This window comes from Xiphias gladius, chromosome 7 (genome assembly GCF_016859285.1).
Source record: "Xiphias gladius isolate SHS-SW01 ecotype Sanya breed wild chromosome 7, ASM1685928v1, whole genome shotgun sequence".
Classification (NCBI taxonomy): domain Eukaryota; kingdom Metazoa; phylum Chordata; class Actinopteri; order Istiophoriformes; family Xiphiidae; genus Xiphias; species Xiphias gladius.
The window spans coordinates 385,787-409,154 of record NC_053406.1 but is presented as its reverse complement, the minus strand read 5'-3'; the positions used below and the strand labels follow the sequence as shown (position 1 = coordinate 409,154).

General features: G+C 38.2%; 1 protein-coding gene across 2 annotated transcripts in view; it reads right to left on the bottom strand.

Moving 5' to 3' along the window:
* Positions 1 to 23,368, bottom strand: part of sgsm2 (small G protein signaling modulator 2) — a 138,980-nt gene that overhangs the window by 46,030 nt on the left and 69,582 nt on the right. For both annotated transcript variants that reach the window (XM_040130547.1, XM_040130546.1), the window contains exon 3: positions 9,807 to 9,975. In XM_040130547.1, coding sequence (XP_039986481.1) covers positions 9,807 to 9,975 — 169 coding nt within the window. The remainder of the gene's footprint in view (positions 1 to 9,806; positions 9,976 to 23,368) is intronic.

Sequence of the window (23,368 nt, the reverse complement as noted above, 5' to 3'; positions counted from 1 at the left end):
AACAAGAATGAGGCTTACACATAAACAAATCAGTGGATCCTCCTGTCGGTCTACAGATCAGTACTCCTGTTCCTTGTGAACAAGAGTAGCTATCTTACTGGTTGTAAAACTTCCTTGTTTGTTACCATGGTGATCCAAGCAAAATGCACACATCATCTTTGGTAGTCTCACTCTGCTGCACTGGGGATCAGGGTTATAAAGGTTATATAAAGGTTACAATTGAGTTGTAAATCATTGACTTCCAAGATGTTGCCCACTTACCCTCCTGAAGTCAGAAAAGCTGGTGCACAGTTTAACTGGAGTGAATTTTCATGTTTCTCTGCCCGTGTTATTTATTGGTTATGATATTACAAGCGTAATATGGAAATATATTTGAGCCAAGAACTCTTTTATGACAAATGTTATCCCACAATGTTAGACCCCAGTTGCTTTCAGATACACTACAAATCAGATTTATTTGGATTACTGTTAGGTAATCAGCTTTCATCATCAGAATTCAGGTAAATGCAATTTGCACCTATTTGTAGACAAGACAAAATGAACCTAATTAAAATATAGTACGGTAAGTATGTATATAATCCTTTAAAAAAAAGACCTCAAATGCAACAATTCCCTTCAAATGTTTTTTTTTTTTCATTTGATACAGACCTAGTCATCATTCTTTATTTTACAAACTTTATTCTGCAAATGATGCTGTGTTGGTGCCATCACTTGGAGAAAATAAGTTACTAGCTAGAGTGGACCAGCTGACGTGTGTTTAATAACATTAATCCACTAAATCACCGCCTCTTAATGCTTTTGCCCTCTAGGAGGCACTCTAGGTCTCTGCCTGCCAAAACATCCCTCTTTAAAAACAATTTTTTCCCCACTGTAATAAGGACTCTAAACACTGCCCTCAAACTCTGTCAGTGGTACCTGGACTTAAATCTCCCGTGCCAAATTTGTAAATATTGTCTTTGAATTTCGTCTTGTGGCATCTGTGAATTCTTCTGTGTTATGCTGGTAAATACTGTCTGTAAATACTGTCTGAATTTGGTCTTGTGGCATCAGTGAATATTGTCTACTGTGCTAGTCATTGTTTCTAATGTCTATTGTGATGTTGACATCTGCCTATGTTTGATGTTACTGACACTGTTGAGTTGAGCTTACCCACCATGCTGTATTGAGAACAAATTCCACCAACCTCGTTTGTGTTGTGATTAAAAGTGATTCTGATTCTGATTGGTAATTACAAAAGGTTTGATCAAATGTGTAAATCTTTTCTATGGAAACATTTCTTCTTACAGCATGCTGTCTGTCCTTCCCTATGCAGTGCTCTATCTTTGGTCTTTACAAATTTAAAATGTCAACAAATGTAGCTAACTGAATTGTTTACAACGATTAAAACCTGATTGCATTTTGAGCTGACGAATAAATATGAATGTGAAAAGGGGTTTTGTCAGGGTGATTTATTAGGCCTTTGGATTTGCATGATGTGAATTTCAGTTGTTGTAAAGGGCCTAATGATGTGTTACATCTGTTCACATGGAGGGATCCACTGACATTTTCCAGGGTTTTAACAGCTATGATGGCAGATGAACAGTTAATTCAAGAAAGGACTGTGTGTGAGTGTGTGTATGTGCTTGAGAGAGAGAATGTTATAAACAAAAATACTAGAGATATTATTAGTTTATGAGAGAATGGGCTCCTGGAAGACATGTAAAAGGCCCTGCTCCCTCCTACATAGGAGAAAGACACACTGACTGAAAGAGACACAAAAAAACTAGAAACTACATAGTTTGTTTTGTGTTAAGTGATATTTTGCAGGTGAACCAGAACTCTCAGTCTCTCACAGACATAAAACGAGATGTTGTTTGTAATAATTTTGTCTCTTTGTGGTCGTTTAGCATATAATTGTAGCCGTTTAGCATGTCTTTGTTTTCGTTTGCATTTCATTGTGGTTGTTCTGTGTCTCTTTGTAGCCATTTGCATGTCTTTGTGGTCTTTTGCATCTCTTTGTAGTTGTTTTGCACTCCTTTGTAGTCATTTCATTGACTTTCGTTGACTAAGATAATAAAACAAAGGAGGTTAGCTCCATGGTTTATGGTGTATAATAAAGCAAACTATGTGAAAAATTTAAAGGATATGGTGTTTTACCAAAATGGAAGAATGCCGCTTAGCCTGGCATGAGAGTCTTAAAACATATAGGAAGGCGGTCTGTAATGACAGAGCAGCCTATTACTCATCTCTAATAGAGGAAAATAAAAACAACCGTCGGTTTCATTTCAGCACTGTAGCCAGGCTGACAGAGAGTCATAGCTCTTTTGATCCATTTATTCCTATAGCTCTCAGTAGTGACGATTTCATGAGCTTCTTTAATGATAAAATTCTAACTATTAGAGACAAAATTCACCACATCCTGCCCTCAACCGGCACTGACTTATCTTCAAACACAGGCACCTTAGAAATAGCTGTGCAACCTGATGTATACTTAGACAGTTTTTCTACGATCGACCTTTGCCAACTAACTTCAATAATGTCTTCATCTAAACCATCGACTTGTCTCTTAGACCCCATCGCAACTAGGCTGCTTAAGGAAGTTTTACCCTTAATTAGCACCTCTTTACTAGATATAATCAACATGTCTTTATTAACAGGCTATGTACCACAGTCCTTTAAAACAGCTCTAATTAAACCTCTTCTTAAAAAACCAACTCTTAATCCATATGTTTTAGCCAACTATAGAGCCATATCTAACCTTCCCTTTCTCTCTGAGATCCTTCAGAAAGCTGTTGCCAACCAGTTGTGTGACGTTTTACATGATAATAGTTTATTTGAGGATTTTCAGTCAGGATTTAGAGTGTATCATAGCACAGAGACAGAACTGGTGAAAGTTACAAATTACCTTCTTACTGCATCGGCCAAAGGACTTGTCTCTGTACTTGTCTTGTTAGACTTGCTGCATTTGATACCAGTGACCATCATATCCTATTACAGAGACTGGAACATTTAATTGGCTTTAAAGGAACCACTCTCTAAGATGATTTAGGTCCTATTTATCAGATTGATTTCCGTTTGTGCACGTAAACAATATATCCTGCATATACTCAAAAGTTAGTCAAGGAGTTCCACAAGGTTATGTGCTTGGACCATTTCTATTCACCTTATATATGCTTCCTTTAGGCAATATTGTTAGGAAATACTCCATAAACTTCCATTGCTATGCTGATGATACCCAATTGTATTTGTCAATGAAGCCTGGTGAAAAATCAGTTAGCTAAACTTCAAGGACATAAAGAACTGGATGACCAGCAACTTTCTGCTGTTAAACTCAGACAAAACTTAAGTTATTCTGCTTGGCCTCCAACACCTCAGAAACACCTTATCTAATGATAAAGTTACTCTGGTTGGCTTTGCCCTGGCCTCCAGGACCACCGTTAGGAATGTCTGAGTTATCTTTGATCAGGATATGTCCTTAAACTCTCACATAAAACAAACTTCAAGGACTGCCTTTTTTCACCTTCGTAACATTGCAAAAATTAGGCACATCCTCTCTCAAAAAGACGCAGAAAAACTAGTCCATACTTTTGTTACCTCTAAACTGGATTATTGTAATTCCTTATTATCGGGCTGTTCCAACAAATCTTTAAATACTCTCCAGCTGATCCAGAATACTGCAGCGCGAGTACTGACAGGAACTAGGAAAAGAGATCACATTTCTCTTGTGTTAGCTTCTCTGCATTGGCTCTGTGTAAAATTCAGATTTTGCCATTATGCACCGAGTTCCTCTCTCCTCCTCTTCCTCTCCATCTGTATGCATTTATATACCATCAATTCTCGTTACTAACTTAGCTTCTTTTCTCTCCCGTAGCTTTGTGCTTTCTCATCTCTCTCCTCTGTTCCTGTCCCTTTCTGCAGGTATTTCTGCCCCTGTTGCTAGAGAGTCTGGATCTGTGACTGCAAACCACCTACTGCCCCCATGATCCTGCTCAACAACCACTGCTTCAAATATTATGATTATCATCTATTATTATATTTAGTTTTATTAGTACTATTATTCACCCTATTATTATAATTATTAGTTTTATTATTAGTCTCATTATTGTTACACATCTTTATGTTATACGTCTACTTCGCTATGCCCCCCCCTTCTCTCTCTCTCTCTCTCTCGCTCAACCCAGCCAGTCGGGGCGGATGGCCGCCCACCATGAGCCTGGTTCTGTTCAAGGTTTCTACCTGTTTTTCCTTGTCGCTGTCACCAAGTGCTTGCTCATGTGGGAATGTTGGGTCTCTGTAAATATAACTATAAAGAGTGTGGTCTAGACCTGCTCTACATGAAAAGTGCCCTGAGACAACCTTTATTATGATTTGGCACTATATAAATAAAATTGAATTGAATTGAATTGAATTGAACTTTCCAACAAAAAATATTACTGATCACTTCATACATATGCTCAAGGGGCCAGAGTATTTGTGCTGATAACTGTGCACAGTTACAGACAGTCTTTCCTTTAGGCATTAATGGTATTACACTTGGCTCTGTCTTCAGTAGTTGTGGTAAGAATGAAAATAGAGAGCTTGAGAGACTTCAGTTATTGCATGTACTTACACTACATGAACTGCATAACGCAGCTGTTCATGAAAAATTAATGAAACTCAAGCAAGGGGAAATGCAGTGAAACTTGTTAACCAACCTGCAAGGTTTCTTTATTTTCTCATCTCGATTTAATCTTGCAAGCAGGGACTATCACTGCGATTCAAATATAATCACTGCAGAAACTTTTAACAACAATGGCTATAAAAAAACAAAAACAAACACCGTAGCAAGGCTAACCCCCCCCTCCAAAATATGACATTTTACCCTATTCACGTAAACCCATTTGAGAAAGTCTTTATTACAAGTTACTTTACACTTTCTATATTATGGCTACATTATCACTGAATTTTCCCCAAATTTTTTTAAGGTGTGGGTCTATCACTAAAAGATTTTCACCAGCTCTGTTCAGACTGTCCGTCTCTGTCTGGAGAAATTTCAGATAGTGAAGAGGGCAAAGCTCAGTGCCTTGTTACAGCAAACTAAGGCTGCAACTAACAATTATTTTCATTACTGATTAATCTGACTATTATTTCCTCGATTAAGCAAATAATTGTTTGTCTATAAAATGTCAGAAAATTGTAAAAAAAAATATTGCCTGTCATAATTTCCAACAGCACAAGGTGATGTATTCAATTATTTGTTTAACTGGACCAGCAGTCCAAAACCCAAAGACATTCAGTTAACTATCATATATGACAAATAAAAACACCAAGTCTTTATATCTGAGAAGCTGGAAGCAGCGAATGGCTGGAATTTCTGATCTAAAATGGCCAGAACGATTACTCAGTTATTTATTCACTGTTACAACAAGCATCATTTTCAGTAATCAATTCTGTGTATCCATTCTAACATTTTTTTTTTAATAAAAATAAAAAAATGACGCAGACAGTGTAGTCTATAAGATAACTGTAATAGTAGAATACGCAGTAATTATTGGTAAAACGGGAGTAACAATGCAAGCAGATTAGCTTGCTAGCGGAAGTGCTACCTTGGCTAGCCCGTCAGTCACATAATCCTTGCCTCACAAGTTGTACCTGTCCCCTTGAGAGTGTCTTTGAGCATTCACTTTTTATGATAAAAATTGGGGAAAAAGTCATTATTTGAACTGTAATGACCTGATCGAATTCAAAATTTACAGCCTTTAAGTGCAGCAAACTGTCTGAAGTAGTTTGCATTAAAATTCAAAATCATCTTGACCTACTGACCTATTAGTAAACTAAGCCAGGAAATATAAAAGTAGGAGGACAGAAGTGAGCAAAGTTTTGCTAATTGGATAGTCATGGCACCGAAGCATCTGAGAGGCAGTGTGTGGATGTATTTTGGGTTCTACACTGTAGATGGTAACAACAGAGATAAAGCTGATAGCCGACTTTGTAAAAAGCTCCACCTTACTCTACAATGATAACAAATTTTAGGACTCAACTGCTAGTTTGCCACCCAAGTGAGGCAGCAGAGGCACCAGAAATTAGTGGAACAATAGAAACTGTACAACTTCATCTGACTGAATACTCAAGACACATGGCATTAGTGCAGTTGTATGACAGTACATAGTAAAATACAAAGACAAAGTGTAAGAAGGGTAAGGGTAAAACACTGTGACCACCAATGGATGGACACACAGTACATACAGTACATACATGCTTATGTGACAGTCATAGCTCACTGTACCTCAGTATCACACATTACTCTATACATGGGTTGTGATCAAATTCATTTGAACAAATGATATGTTCGTTTGTATTTGTTCAAATTTGAATAAAAAAAAAGTGACAGCCCTATCCCTTATACTGTGTGGGATGTTTACAACCAGCAGTTTGGGTGATAATTTTTGCCTTAATTTCCTGGCAAACCAATTGATTATCTGTTTTCACACTCTGAAAGTTAAAATAGAACCTCTTCACCAGACCTGCCCCTGGTACTGAAAAATACACACACACACACACACACACACACACACACACACACACACACACACACACACACACACACACACACACACACACACACACACACACACATGCACACATATTATAATTCACTTCTCCACTGTAACTCTTTATTCCACTGTTGATGTCTGGTCGCATTCTCTCTGCTCTCTACACCTTTCACTGCCAATGGCACACACCATGTTGCCATGGCAACCAGGATAAACCAGAGATGGTCCCCTGAGGTGGGATGACAGGGAGAAGGGGCTGGGTGGAGTGTGCGTTTGAGTGTGAGTGTGTGAGTGAATGCATGTATGTATTCTGTTGGAGGGGTGTGAATTGTGCAAACCACATCCATACACAATAATAGGCTTTGATGCTGTGTGCAGTCTGTCTGGGGAAATAAAGGCCAATGAGATGCAACAGATCAACAAGAGACAGCTGCTGACATGAAGCGCCCAGCGTACCCAAATAGGTTTAACTCCACAGATTAACATCACATAACATAGCCATGTTGCAATGACGTCTCACTACACATTCTGTCTGTGTTTTATTGTTTTTTTTGCATCATTTATACAGACGTGTGTGTGTCTGTGTGTGTTCTCGCTGCTCAAAGCTTTCTGTCCTGCATTTCTAATCTCTTGGCGCACCTCTGGAAAAACATGTGGTACCCATGTGGCTTAGGCTAATGTACAATTAATGGGCTTGCAAACACCTCAGCAAGTATTTAAGTGCCTGCAGATAAAGTAGTTTATCATACTCTGGTGTACACACATACACGCAGAAACACATATGCATAGGCTTGAGGCTTATCACAATGTGTACAAAGATTGCTGAGCATTAGTAAACACACAAACTGACCAGAGATTGTGTTTACTGGTGATGGAGTGTATCTCTAACTGTGTGTTTTACATGGAGATAATGACCTGGTGAACAAAGAATGACATAAATTTTATGCCTAAATAAATCTATGCATGTAAAATTTTAAAACTGGCAAAAATAAATAAATTAATTAATTAATTAATGTTACTGTACAAGCAGCGTGCAAAGTATGGGGGTCTCCAGGTGAATAATATATACTGTATCTGGCTGGTGCTGCATATATAAAATACTACTGCACCCCCCACAAAAAACAAACAAATAAAATAAAAGCTTTTAGTCAGGAGATCATATCAGGAAGGGTTGAGCTGTGTTAGGCTGTGAAGTAATGCATGGAAGCATTTTGGATTCAACACCATAGATGGAAAAATTGTGAATAAAGGTAAGGCTGTTTGCTTCCATTGTAAAATTCAACTGTGTTAAGGTATTGTTACCACAAACAGCTCTGAAGTCATTTGTTAGTTTGCCATTCCAGGAAGGCAGTGGAGGCTCTGCAAATCAGCCTTAGTTCTACAATGTAGTTTAGATTACAGCCACATGGATTGCATGTTAGTCCTCATTCATTTCTACTTGAATTTTTGAAATAGAGACAGCTTTAACAACTACATACTTAGATAACTACTGTGTCCAGTTTAATTTTGATAATAGTAAAGTTTTGGTGTTTTGGGATTGCGAAGAGTGAAAAAGTTCTGCAACCTTCCCAAATTGGCCTTTTCCACTACAGAAACGTAACGTGTAGTCATTGTCATAGGTTTTACTATTGTCTTTTCCCTGTACTTCCTCTGCTTTAGGGGCAAGTTCCTGAACCTAAATTTTCATCACCGCTCAGGAGGTAAACTGAATCCAAGTTCCAGGTACTCTCAGGGGAAAGAATCTCTCCTCTCAAACCAACCAGTCGAGGCAGATGGCCGCCCACCCTGAGGGTTCTTCCTGTTAAAAGGGGGTTTTTCCTCTCCACTGTCACCAAGTGCTTGCTCGTGGTGGGAGCTGTTGGGTTTCTCTCTATGATGTTGTAAGGTCTTACTCTGTAAAGTGCCTTGAGATGATGTGTGTTATGATTTGGCATTATATAAATAAAATTGAACTGAATTGAATGCAACAGCTGGTTTGCAACAAGGCAGACACAACAATTAAAAATGCAACATGTGTTTAGATAAGCAATGCAAAGAAGTGTTTCAATACACAGGCAATAATCTGATTCCAAATACCAAACTTGTGTGTTTTGCTGCAATATTCTGTATTTTTCCATGTAAACTGTACAGTGGTTTGTTTATAGAGTGTGGCAAGTGTTCGGAAGTATGTTAAAGGTTTAATTACATTTCTTAGTAACTCTCGATAGCGTTGGTATTTCGAAATCATGTAAAGTTCCCAGAAGTGAACTATTTCTTCCACTTAGTAGGGACAGCATAACCAAACACTGCATCACTATACAATATTTTCTTTTGAAGAACAAAAAAAAGCTAAATTTTTAATTCAGGAGGAAATTGAGCAGCAGGATTTTTTTTTGATGGTATGGATCAGAGAGTGAGCGGGACCTGCAGCTGTCAGTGCGTCCTTTGGGGAAGCCGACCTGTCCTGGCTCTGGAGACCTGGTTAGCAGGGTGGGAGGTGGTTGGGGTCTCATGTACTCTCTTTTTGCTTCATTTTGTCGGCCTCCTACTGTGGGTGAGGCTCTTCCATTAATTTAACAATACTGCCTTTTAAAAGTCATCACATGTATATGTAAAAGAAAATCTGTTTTAGTGTCATTTCTTCCATTGCTGTCTATCCCACAACTGCACACACCACACTTGCCCAAAAGGAAGAGCTTAAAAATGACATTTGTCCTGGTGTCGCCATACAGTGTTGCATTTTTAATGACATACATCCGAAACGTTCTGGTTTTTAAACCACTGGTGAAAACAAGGCTGAACCTAGAACCAAGTCCTTATGGGTTCTTATATGTGCAGGTTATGGATCATTAAGTTCCTGTAGTGGAAAAGGCCTAAGGGAAGCTTGCTGGCTTGCAGGTGTTCCTGTTATTTGTCCACCCTATATAAAAACAGTCTCTGATAGAACATTGATTGTGGCTGATTTGTTGATGTTTTGGTGCATAATTTCCGGTACACTGTGAGTCAGTTTATCCACCATGACAAAGTGGGCTGTAATGGAGAAGAGTGTCTCTTCCTCTCTAATTAAGACAGCAGATTCACTCAATTTAAACAAATTAAATTCTGATTGTGGTTTCAGGTATGGTCCTTAGTGGGAACACTCCAAAAACAAAATGATTAATTCAAACTTAAAAGTGAAACTGAAGCCGGGTCTTAAACAGCTTTTCGCGAACTTTCCCTCACTGTTACATAGGGGTTAGTTTTATATGAATTCTATAAAGTAGAAAGAAAAAACAAATAAAGACGAGAGGGGGTGGGGGGATCTTCGAGACCAACCTGGTGAGATCAGCCTGCTGCTGGAGTTGCTCTTGGACTTTACGGCAAACCTCGCTGGCGGTGTCATGGACTTTGCCAACTTTGGTGAAGAGGGCGCCGATCTTGTCACTGCGGAGAAAACCAGCTGCCCGTCTCTTCAGCAGGTGACCCAGGCAGGCCTCGATTGCAGCTGGAGAGAGAAGAGGACAAATGATGGGACGGTTAATATTGACAAGAGAGAAGAGCAGGGGAGAGGAATGGAGAGATGGAATGGAGAAGAGCAGAGTGTAGTAAAATATCCAAAATGAGGAAGGTATATTATAACGGATTATTAGCAAATTGAAGATGGAGGACAAAAAAAAATAATTGAAATGAGGAGAACCTGTTTAATTTACCAGTAAGAACAAGATAAACAATCTAAAGCCCTCTAGTGGCACAGGATAACAACACCTTACAGATGATTATGTTATTCCATTCTATGAGTCTCACTGTTCGTGGAGCTAAAAATGTAATTTATCTTGAGGACGACACGGGAGGAAAGGCCATGAGGTCACTAAAATCAAAAGGGTTTATCTCATGTATGCATAATGTGTTACAAGATGGTGCCCCATCCTACTCGTATTGAAATAATGTATTGTTACAGCTCTTCAAGCTGGTATTTTAGTAATGATTGTAAATGGGAAAAGGTCATTTTGAACCAGTCTGCATCACATAATTCTGCCACTAAGCCAAAGTTAGGCTCCTAGTTCCTAGGAGCTTGGTTTATCTTTGGAAAGGGAATGTGCCACTACTGGCTGTTAGGCATAGGAAGTATCGGGAAATGCTAGGGCTTGTGGCACATACAAATAGTGTGTGAGGCGATAGGTTGTTACCTTGCATTTCTATCTACTCAGACCATCTAGCAAGCAATTTTAATGGGGGTGCAGACCACTGCAAATTCACAAAAGAAATAAAAAATGTCAGTTGAGTTTTTTCTGCTTTCACTTCGATTGGCCTATGACTGATTCTTCATAATAATATTGTCACTCACAACTGCTGGTAGAGAGTATCCATTTCTTTTTAAGTTAAATACCTGTAACCATCAGCAGCTACAACTTTATTAATTGGGTACATTTATTAATTATCTGAATCTTCTGACACATGGTATCTAATGGTAATTGACATAGTGTGTTTTTGTACGAGCTGATAACTTGTATTTGTACAGTGACGGAGGTTGTGTTTTTTTACTACAAGCAAACCTTGAAAGGCGAGGGGCACATTTTCAGATCTTGCCTAAGATGCCACCTATACTAAAGGTAGAACTGGAAAGAGCTTAGTCCACATGTTAAAATATAAAATACTTTTTGTGCGATAACTTTCACGGAAATTCAGTCAGTTTCATGGCAAATCTGTCCAGTCATTGTCGAGCTACAATATCTTCCTCTGAACCAAATGTCTGTCAGGTGTTAGGTTTGCAAATTAGTAGAATGACAAAGAAAAAGTGAATGTAGAATATGAACAGTCTGAAAGCACTTACAGGTGAATATGTGCACTGTGCAGTATGAAATGTGTTATTTATGTGCAAATTAGCTAAACATAAGTGTATAAAGAGAAAAATTATGTGAATTTACAGCATACAATGTCTTCTGTATCAACAAAGCCGTCAACATGTTGCTGTGATTCATCTCTTCATTCCACCTGCAGGCTTCCTCAGAGTTTTGCTAATAGACTTGTGTATAGAGATAAATAGGCTCCCGGCAACAGAAAAAGAGCAATAGAAATCTGCAAGAAACTTTTTTTTGGATAAAATCTGCATTATATAATTGATGAGAATAGCCCATGAAAATAAACTGATTTTACAGCTTATGTGCAAGCTATCCAAAATATAGATGGATGATGTGTCTAAAGGAAGAAAATACAAACTTTATCATTAGTTACGTATATACCATACATGCACAAAATGGACGAATCATATATCCGAGCTGATCAAGTCAAGTATCATGTCTTTGAGACCTCCCTTTCAAGACATTCAGGTCTATCAATGTTTAGTACGCCAATTACAATAAGATAACGATCAAAATCACCAGATACTTCTTTTTTAATAGAAACAGTGCATTAAATCTCCAATCTAGTTTTTTTATACGTGAGTATCAGATAAGTCCCATGGTATTTTCTCTGATTAATATTGAAGAAAAGCGAACCACAATGAAGAGGTATCTATTTCAGCCACTTAATTTTAGCCATGTAATTCTTATTTATTAGTACCGATTCTGGTTTAAATGTGGGTGCTATCAATAAAGCGAAAGTTTTGATGATTAAGCTGCATGTTTCAAGAGTGATTATAAATGAAACTGAATTATCTGAAACTTGTGAAAAAATAAACACTGCCTTATGTTGGCTAACTTGTTTGACTTTTGTTGACTCTCCATGTTTTATATTAGGACAACTAATGATCAAATTAAAGAAACTATTTGGTACAAGTGCTGAAAGTAGCCTGACCACTCACCTCACCATATTTTTTTGTTGAAAATAACAATACTTTTACAGTTGTTATTGGGGTTTGAATCCTGAAGGGGTAAAACCCTATTGAGATTGTCCCACTTTATTATTATTACCTCTGCCAAGGAGGTTCTTTGATCACCCATGCTTGTTTGTTTGTTGGTTTGTTAGTTAGTTGTTTTGTCATCAAGATTACGCAAAAACTACTGAACCAATTTGCAAACCAACCAACACTTGGTGGAGGGATGGGGCATGGGCCAGGGATGAACCCATTAAATTTTGGGGCAGATCTGGATCATTTACTATGAATGATAATTTTTTCCTCTGAAGTCTGGTGTATCATGTTTGACATTGACCTAGGCATAGGTCTGACTTTACTCAGCAGATTTTCTAGTAATCATTAATATTATTTGCTGTCTACCACTGCATTCAAATTGCCGTGAGCTGGAATGAGCTAGAAACGTAAAACTTGGATTAATAACTGGAAATTATCTGCAAGTGCTTCCCAAGAAACATGAGCCAAATTGGCCAGATGTTGGAGCTCTAATTAAGTCCCAAAAATGCAATTTTAGAAAGGCCACGCCCCTCACACCATAAATCAGACTGACTTGGAATTTGACACAAAAATCCAGGTGCTCTAAGAGTCTATTGGACAATAAAAGTTCCCCATGATTGATTTTTTGCAAATTTGCATAATGTTAAAAACAGTAAAATGACATCTACTTTTTGTATTTTTATTGTATCAACACTAAATTTGGTACACCACATTGTGTGCCTGAGCTACACAATTCTACTGTAAATGGGCAAGATTAATCCAAAAACATAACTTTCACCAATCAAAAAACATCGCCATGGACAATTGTTGAATGGCCGGTCCCCCTTCCCCACACCGTGAGTCCGAATGACTTGAGAATTGGCACAGATATACATCTCATGTCTTCTACAAAAAAACCTCTGAACAATAAAATTTAAATTTTATTAAAATTAATTAAAATTAAATAACTTAAGTGAAGAAGAGTAATATGACATAGTTTTTGGATTCTAGTCTAGTCTTGTGGGACTGAGATACACAATTCCTTTAGAAATGGGCAAGATTGGTTAAAAGACATGGCCACCATCACATAGGGTGGTGCTTAACAGGAAATTCACCATAATTGAAGCTGTTTTAGAGCAATCCTGATTAAACTCAGTAGGGACACCTGATACTGTGTCCTGAACATGCACACCAATACACTTAATAATTAAGTTATACACTTGTGAAAATAACAATAAATCAAACATACCACATAACCTGGATCAACTGGAGCTAAAACAGGGCAAAAATAAAAAGGCTTAGCACCATTATAGCAGCTTCCATTGCATTGCCCTTTCTCTCTTTTAATAACCCCGTAATTAACTGGAGTCAAAGTATTCATTTTTGCTAATCCTTTTCTGAGGAAGATATTAAAAAACAGCCCTGCAGTAGATTTTTTTCATCAATGAGCTTCCCAATTTATGTATTATATGGTAAACAAGATAAGATGTTATTTATTACATGGAGATGTTGAATTTAGAATTTTTTTCAGGATACATTGAGATTATGAAACAAGTGTAAGATTTGTCTCACTCCTTTAAACAGAATTAAACTAGCTGAAGTGACTTTGCTTGGCTTTTTTCAAGCCTGAAATCTGCTCATTGCTGGTCGCAGCTTTAATTTTGGCCGATTGACCTGCTTCCTTCTGTTGAGCACAAAAATCTTAGAACCTGCAAATTGCCGCTTGTGGCTACATTAGCTCTCATTTCAATGTACAGTGCAGTTCATCGTGACAGTGGTGCTGAATGTATACAAGTGAACCTAAGATCCAAATGGCCACAAAGCCTTATGTCCACATTCGTACACACTAACAAAAATCAAAGCTGTGAATTCAACTAAACCAACAGGGCTCAGAATCAGTTTAAATCGTTAGATTGCACTGTGACCCAGGATCATGTGGAGCGCAGTGTCCTGGTTGTGTGTTCATAAGCAGCATGAACCATTGTGCCATTGTAATTTCGGACCGTCTTTTCAGATCATGTTTTATTAAGCAGTAGGATAGTTTCAATGATCGAAGTGGTTTAATAAGTTGAATAATGTGCTGAAATAGAGCAACCACAGAGAATATCTTTATTAATTTTAGAGAAAAAAACATCTTGAGTATGTAATTCACATCAGCTCTGAGCTTTTGTGGCTTTTCTTCTGTGAGGTGAAGCTAGTGAATAATATTATAGTGGGATATAATGACCAACAACAACATGATTCTCTGTGGTGCTTTTTTGGGTGTATAAGTCTGCTCTTATTAATGATTTTGGATTCTTAGAAGAAGTGCTGAGAGGCTGGAGGTTTTAGCTCAAAAAGTTCTCTGCACAGTATATTCGCAGCAGCTTTATTCTGGCAAATCAACATGTTAACCTGTGGAGAAATATTGCTGGCATCCAATAATACTTTGGTGGTGTAAACCCCCCCTTTATCCCATTAGAAGGGGATAGTCAGGATTAGCAGCTGTAAAGTTTGAGCTGAAGTGGAACAGTCTTGGAGGAAACATTAATGCGCAGTTGTTTCTGTGGAAACACAAACACAGAATACAAGTAGCTCCCCCATGGGACAGATCGCACCCCGCTCCCCTCATTTTGCTGCTGCATGTTTTGGGTGTCTGTATCTCTGATGAATCATCAAATCCTTTCTATTATCTGCATAATTATCTTCATATTGGGGTTTAGGTAAAAACATCCTGAAATAAATGCTTTAATTTTTACATTGCTGGGAGAAGAACAGAGGGACGGCTCAACCCAGCACTGGTACTAATATACTCATAGTACAGAGTGTATTCATTTTTTTGTAGCACATTTGCCTAATCCCTACTGTTCCTGCCCCCTGTCTATTTCCATATCATGGTCAGACAGCATGTCTTACAAAGTAGTTATGAGAGACAACAAACTGGCCCTTTTTTTTTTTTTTCGAGTTCTTAAAGTTAAAGCTGAAATAATGGTTTTTTGGCCACTAAGGAACAGCAGATCATCAAAACAACAGACACACAGCAACATCATACAGTATTAGCAATGTAAATCTCTGTGTAAATGTCTAATGTGTTAGAAGACAATTGTCTACATACACATCCAGCATGGATGGAGCAACATTCATTAGAAGAATGTTTCTGGCCATCTGGCTAATGTAAGTCCAATATTCACTCTCCTTTAAGCTCTTCTTGGCACTCTACCACCTCTAGAGGGAAATAAATTCCTGGTCGACATTATTGGCACCCCTGAATTTTAAGTTCTGAATTCCAAATATCTTAAGAAATAAATGCAAATTAATCAGTTTTGAATAATCAAAATATTTTAATTAAATGTCCAAGGTTACTCAACAAAAAAAAATTAAAAAAACAAACTTGCATTATAGTGAAATATTACAAAAACAAAATGTGCCCCAGACACAATTATTGGCACTTTCACTAATATTTGGTTGCAGAAACTTTGCAACAATGACAGCCTCTAAACGTTTCTTGTAGCCACCTAGAAGCTTTTTGCCCCTGTTGTGCTGGTAGTTTCTGCTGCTCTTCCATTACTATGCATTGAAGCTCTTTAAAGTTTGCAGGAGTCCTTTTTGTAATGGCAGATTTCATTCCCAAAGAGGTCTACTTTGGTTTCATCTGTCCATAGAAAATTATCCCAGAAAGACTGTGGCTTATCTATGAAAGTTTTTGCAAACAATAGTCTTGCCTTCTAGGGCTTTCTTTCAATAGTGGTGTCCTCTTTGTCCTCCTCGCAGATGGAGCCATACTTGGTTTAGTGTGCTGTATAGGTAAGGGCTGAAACCACCACTCCAGATTGCTCCAGGTCAGCCTGAAACTCTTTATGTCTTGTGTGGTGTTTTTTTTTATGCAGTAAACTCACATCAACCTTCACAGACTTCTGATTTAGTTCCTTCTTAGTGCCACATCCTGGAGGCGTCTTAACAGTTTGATGACTGTGAAACTTCTAGATAACATTATGAACTGTTGAAACTGGGATTTCAAGATCTTTGGCAATTGCCTTGTAGCCTTTGGAATTATGTTTTTTGATAATAACATTTCTGATATTCTCAGAAAGCTCTCCTGTCTTTGCTATTGTGAAAAGGAAACTGGAAACAATCAGCCCCTTTTTATGCAGTAAAACCATCATTCATTGGTTAATTCAGGTCATGTGAACACTGAAAATTAAGCACAGGTGTGTCTTATTTGTTTTTTAATTTTGTTTGAAGAACTAATTTAAATTCATCAAAAGGGTGCCAATAATTGTGTCAAGTGTATATTTCATGTCTGTATCTTTATCTTTTTTTTTCACTATATGAAAGCATTTTTTTTGTCTTTGTTGTTCAGTAACTTTGTACATTTTATTAAATATTCTGATTGTACAAAAGTGGTTAATTCGCATTTATTTCTGAAGATATTCTAAATTCTGTACTTTAAATTCAGGGGTGCCAATAATTTCAACCAGGACTGTATCTGGCTCTTTGTTGGCCAAACTTTCTTTATCAACTGGTCACTAACTTATGTTAGATTCAAAATTTTGCTTGGTGATAATTCATAATTCCATCTGTTTTAGTCATGCAAAATGCAGGAAGACTAAAAGATGAGTGAAATGGAATAATTCTGGGACCTTACTGTTAAACAAAAATAATCAAAGATCCTGGCAAAGCTTTCATTAAGCATATTCAACACTCTGTCAGTACCAGATGCTTCAACTAAGTACAACACAAATATTTCTACTATCAAAATAATTCAATATATTGCCCAACAGTAACTTCTGTCCATTTGATGCTGGGCAGGTAGTTTAAAGGGGGCTTTTTCAATGAAAACAGCTACTTTCAATATTTCTACTGTACATTCATGTTATCTGCTATGATAGGTGATCACTTGAGGACACACAAACTCTAATTCCATTTTAGACTATTCTCTTATCTTTTTTCTTGTGAAATACAAGATACTTCTGATGAAGTACAGTAAGTAAACATGTCTTTCTCTTAAAGGGGTCAGAAGTTAAAAAGGTTGTTGCTGAGATCACCTCCGCTAACTGAACTGGTAAATTTAAATGATTTATATAGACTCGTATACTGTATGGAGTGAACATACCTGCACATGCTTGCCTCTCCAACAAAGTTAATTTCAAACGATTTTCTGTATTTTCTATTTATTTTTATATTTAACATGATTGTGCTACGAAAGCATTTATGCTAACATAGAAAATAAACCACAAAATGCCTTTGAGGTATTTGCAAGGGAATCTGGAGCTGTCTCCACTGAGATCATTGGCAGATCTAATGAATACATTAGGCAGCATTGCTTGTCTTACTTCCTTTCTGTCTGCCAACCTCTATCTAAGGTTTTGTGTGTATCTGTGTTTCAGATATACAGCTCCTGTCTCAGCCCAACCACGACAAAGTCTTTGTTTTTCTGTCTAATGCATCACTGCAGAGGGCTGGAATATGTCAGGCTCTACAATACTCTGATCTGACTTGCGATGTATAGCAGGCTAAAGGCTAGGACATCAAAATCCCACAGAAATCTTTTCTGAAAGTACCTGGTCAAATGGGGAAAATGGCTACACTTACTGCTGTGCATGCAGGGAAATTCTGACTATACTAAGACTACAGAAGCTACAAGATGCCTGTCAGTGTAAATTTGACCTCATTACACATGCTGGCACTAGGCACACTGTGTGTTTATATTTGTCTTGTTAGTTGTGTTAGAACTGTATGTTTTAATTGACCTCTCTGTTCGGCCAGAACCTGCAAATTTTACATCTTGCATTGTACGGATCAACTGACCAGTATCAACGTTGGGCTCACACTACACGTAAACCTGGAACATTACTTTGTGTAATATTACTATTATGAACAGAAAGTAAGAAGGAAAAAAAAAGAATTTGGAACAGCAAATGGCTGCATCAGTTTTATTTCACAGCAGTCTCAAGAATACAGTTTTAAAACACTACTGCAATAATATTAAACCAAGCTTACCAGTTTATAATGGATATTTTGACCCTCAGCTGTGAGGGAAATCAGGCATTGGAACTGCTCAAACTGCAGACAGCAGTCTGCAATCTCTGACGTGCTAGAAATTCTTTCAATTGTCTGACAGAAAGATCCCTAGTCAGTCAGGAGATTTATCAGGACTGGTGACCCCGATCAAACTGCAAAACAACAGCTGAACTGGTAGAAATTTGGCCTGATTGTAAAATTTTTTCAGGGGTGACCAATTCAGAGCTAAAATCAGACCAAATCTGTCTAAAGTCTTTCAAGTATGGCCAACTTAAAAGACTCCAAAGACTTAAATCTTACACAGATGTCCCATTCGAAATAGAACTACAGATTTGATTTGTGCTCCATTGTGCTAAGGAGTTAAAAAACCTTTTTATAATTAGATTTCTTCAGTTTATATTTCTCTAATGGACTCACTTTTTGGTGTTGCCAAACCACAGAGGAGGAAAGAAAAAAAAATTCAAAAAGTATATCAATCAATAAATAAAGGCACCATTTCATTTCTGTAGGAACAAAAAGGCTGCACAAATAGGAACCCTAAACTTAGCGTATGTGACCGTATTCATGGAAGCTTAAAAAAAACTGGAAGAACTGAGCAGGTAAAGATATTACTTTATCAAGCTACTGGGACCTGATTAAGAAATACTATGTGAAATAGATCACTTGGAACATTAACTGTCATGCACTGAGGTACTGGCGAAGTCAGAAAATCTGAGCAGAGTGAATAATATTCTCAATGCTAAACATGCTTTTAGAGATGCATTGAACGTTTGTGAGAGGGCGTAATATCTGCCTGACGTTTTTTTTCCCCACCTTGAGGGGATTGTAGGGGTTGGCTTACATATCAGACCATTTCTTACTGTGTTAAATGCTGAAATGACTACTGGTGGATTGTTTCATGGTGGATTTGTAGCTCTCATACCTTCATGCCTTGAAGGAAAAATCCACCTTAATATCCATCTATAATCATGGCAAAAGTTACACAAAATAACAATGTAGGCCATACCTTTGGAGTATGTTGTATGGTTGTAAATCTTGGTGGATAACTGGCCAAATGTAGACAGCTTGAGATTACATCACGTGTGTTTAAATCAAAGATAGGGAGAAATTTTCTTTTAATAGCGCATAACAAAATGTACTGTACATAACGCTACACACACCTTAAAGTAAAGATCTCAGAGCCACAAAAGCCTTGAAAAGAGGGTGATCTTCACAAACCTTTGAAGGAAATGCTTTTGTAAGTGATTACGGTCCTCAGTGCCTCCACTCCGACTGCAAGATCTCTTTGAGTTGTGAAACAGTTTGGCTGTGGTAGAACCTCAGTACGCAATTAGTTGACATGGTATCAGCTGATGTAGTTCACCTGAACCTTCCAAACTATAGAAGCTGGCCTATGTGTTCACTTGCTCTCTCACCCAACTGACATCCATTTTGTATAATCCTTTGTTTTGCCAATACAACACCTCCACAGCACATGTGCCGCTCATCCATACCCTGCTTTCAAGGCTAAGCTTGCGGATCTTTCACACCCAATTGTTTATTTGTGTCACCTTTTAGTTGCAATTATTTTTAATATAATCTTTACATGGACTCCGCTCTTGTCACATTCCCTGAGCCAGTCTTTGACAACTAGCTGAAAGAAAAAAATGCTCCGCAGAGCTGAGGAGAACCAAGTTGGATCATAAGTGGGTTTATCACTATGAGAAACACCTGTCACATTACAATGAGTCACCTGATCCATTGTTAACAGAAAAATACTGATCAGCGCAGCTTTAAACTCAGATGAAACCGATTTTCTGCTTTGCACTGCAGTGAAACTACATCACATATGCCAAACACTGATGAGAAAATACATGTATTTAAGTTTTCAATTTGCACTAGCATCGAGTAAATAAAAGAGATGATAAGTATAAAACAAAAAGTGTAGCACTTTCTAAGTTTAAATTCCTTTAAAACCTTTCCCATTTTTTCTGATTATTAATGACATTGCCCAAATAAAGGACCAGTGTGTAGGATTTATGGGGCTCTACTTGCAGAAATGGAAAATAATATTCATAATTATGTTTTCATTAGTGTATAATCACTTTAAACTAGGAATCATTGTGTTTTCATTAGCTTAGAATGAGCCCTTCATATCTACATAGGGAGCTGGTCCTCTTTCACAGAGCCTGCCATGTTGCATTGCTATGTTTCTAAAGTAGCCCAGAACTGACAAACCAAACACTGGGGGCTTTTCTCAAACCACCCCCTACACCCTCTCCCTACCCACTTCCACTCCATTTGTGCGTTCACATCGAGGGTCAGCCACATTAAGTGCCATTCCAAACCAATTAGCAGGGAGCTAAATCGATGCTGACTTACTGGCCATGTGCAATGCCTGTGTTGTGTTAGTCATGGAAGACGCTCCATACAAATGTAAAACATTTAATTATACAGACGTTAACAACCTAAGGTTACACCGTAATTAGGATCAAATATACCCGACGTGTTTTTTGTATTTACAGGAACTGCTGCAAGAACCGAACAGCTCATAAACATAAGAGTGAAAAACAAGAAGATGTTTACAAGAAAGTGAAATGCCACCAAAGAAGCTTGGGAGTAAGTTTTATTTTTGTTCATAGGCTTAGGCCTACTGTGGAGTGAATGTAATGAGTCTGCCACCTCACTGCCCACACTGTTACTTATGTAGCCTATTATTAGTGCTGTGTATAAGCAATGATGTTTCTGACCAAAACATTTTCTTCACTGTCCTCTGACATATTTCTTAACAGGTTCATTATCAAGGAATTGTCCCTTGAGGGTGCTGTGTCTCCCAAACAAGACATGCTACCAAGCGGACCAATCACAGTTGTTGTGGTCTGTGTCGCCACAATGTGTAGTTACATTCCTAGGGAGGTGCACATCAGGCTACGGTGCAGTCCATGACGTAGCCCAGTGGGAATGCCTCCCACTGGAACACATCAGGGGGAGGTAACCCCTGCCAAATGGGCATTTTATCTTGACATGTATGAGGCAATGGTGTGAAAACCATCTGTAACTCCCCCTTCCTCACTGCTTCATGCATGTCAAGCCCCACCATACTCCCATGTCACTCTGGAAATTCGGTTTCCAGCCCTAATGACCCCCAAACCCCATTAGATCCTGTTTCCCTCCGAAGCACATCCAGTATAGCCCCAACATCCTCACCTGAGCCCTCACCTGAGCCCCCACCTGCCAAAAAACCCCCACATCTGACCAATGAAGGGCTGATGGCTATTTGGAGAAGGAACCAGAAAAGGAAGAACAGCGACACCAGCAAATTACAAAACAAACACAGAAATTTCTGACCTTTTTTTGAGAAAATAGTGGACAAGATTAAAATTAGTGATATTACTTATGTATACATAACTTTTCTATTTATTCTATGAAGAAGGGGTGGGTTTGACAGGAACCAAGAGCAATGGCATGTCTGAAAAATGGCTCATTTTCACTTGTACAATAGGATCGCTATGCACGGAGTGTAATGATGTGGTCTACACCCAAAAAATTAAGCAGTTGCACTTCTAAAAGGAATTACTGTATGATTAAACATAGGAAATTTCATCATTTCCCAGGTGAGAAGGCTATGAAGGGTAACAACTGCATACAAGCATTTTATATAAATTATTTATTTTGTATGACACTTTAAAAACATGCAAAAATTACACTGTAATCATGCCTGTTAATTGCATTTGTTTTGTTTTGGGTTACACAGTAGTAGTATAAATTGACCTATGGTGATGATATAACACTTTTATTTCGGAGTGAATTTCAAGCGCCCTTAGTTACATGCATGTTGGTTAGGATATTGTGACTTCATGGTCCAACAGTCAGAGAGAAACCATGTTGTAGGAAAAATTATTTTGCGGTGCTAAATAAATAAAGAGAAAAAACACAGGCTTATAAGGCCAGCTTCTGCAATTTTAATTGGCTACTGGGGAAATGAACTAAATCAGGGCTGCTTCATTTTTGATGAAATCAGAAATGTGAACAACACAAATAAAGACAATATATATTTACAAAATTCACAAATTTATAATCATGCTTGGTCAACAAATGTGGCATCTGGACAGGCACAGAGAGATAGGCAATCTTTTCCTTTATGTCGTTTCCAGGACTTTTCTGTCTACCTGCACCAATATAGGGACCAGATCTTCATCAGGAGGTCCTACATCTCTTCCAGAACATTGTTCATGTTGAAGCAAAGATTGTGTGGAAATGCACAGCAAGCAATGATGTCTGGCTCAAAATTTTGATGAACCTCCAGGGCCTCTGTTAGTGTGGATTGCCAGCATGTTCTCATCATTCCAAAAGCTCCTTCAACAACAGAACGAAGCCTGGAGAGATGCAAATTATATATCATCTAGACCTGGCCTTGCAGAGGGTAACTGTACGGTGTTCGGATGCCAACTGGTGTTTCCAGGCAAGGATAGGCACCATCCCCAAGGAGGTGAAAGCCAGCCTGAGGGTATAGAGCCCTGGCATCATGTACCAAGCCTGGATAGCTCACAAACACATATAGGAATCTGTCTCTTGCTTCACAGATAGTCTGCATTTGTATAGACGGAGCTTGTAGTTCATATAGTTCTGGTTTCCCTGGAGCTTTAATCCGTATGTGGTATGTATCTATGGCACCAGCAACGTGAGCAAAAGCAGGACTCTGTACAAGCTGACTGAAGCCTTGGACAATGGTGGGAAGCTCATGTAGTGATGGCAGAGAAATTACAGTGGAGAGCTTGGCCTGTTTCTCCCTGCTAACTCTGTGGATCATTTTGTGCACAATGCCTTTTGGAATTCCAAAGGCAGAACTCACCGCAGAGGGTGAAAGTCCATGGGGCAAGCTATACAGAAAAAGATGAACCTCCATGGAATCCTCCTGGCTCCTGGCTCCAACTGTGGTCCCCTGGTTGAGAAATAACCTGCAGAAAGTATGCCATAGAAGTTCTTGTCTTAAGACCTCTGGATTACCTTACAACAGCATAATAGGGTTGGCAGCATTTAACTGCAGGAACAGCCCTCTGACCTCCTGGGAAAAAAGATTAACAGACATTCA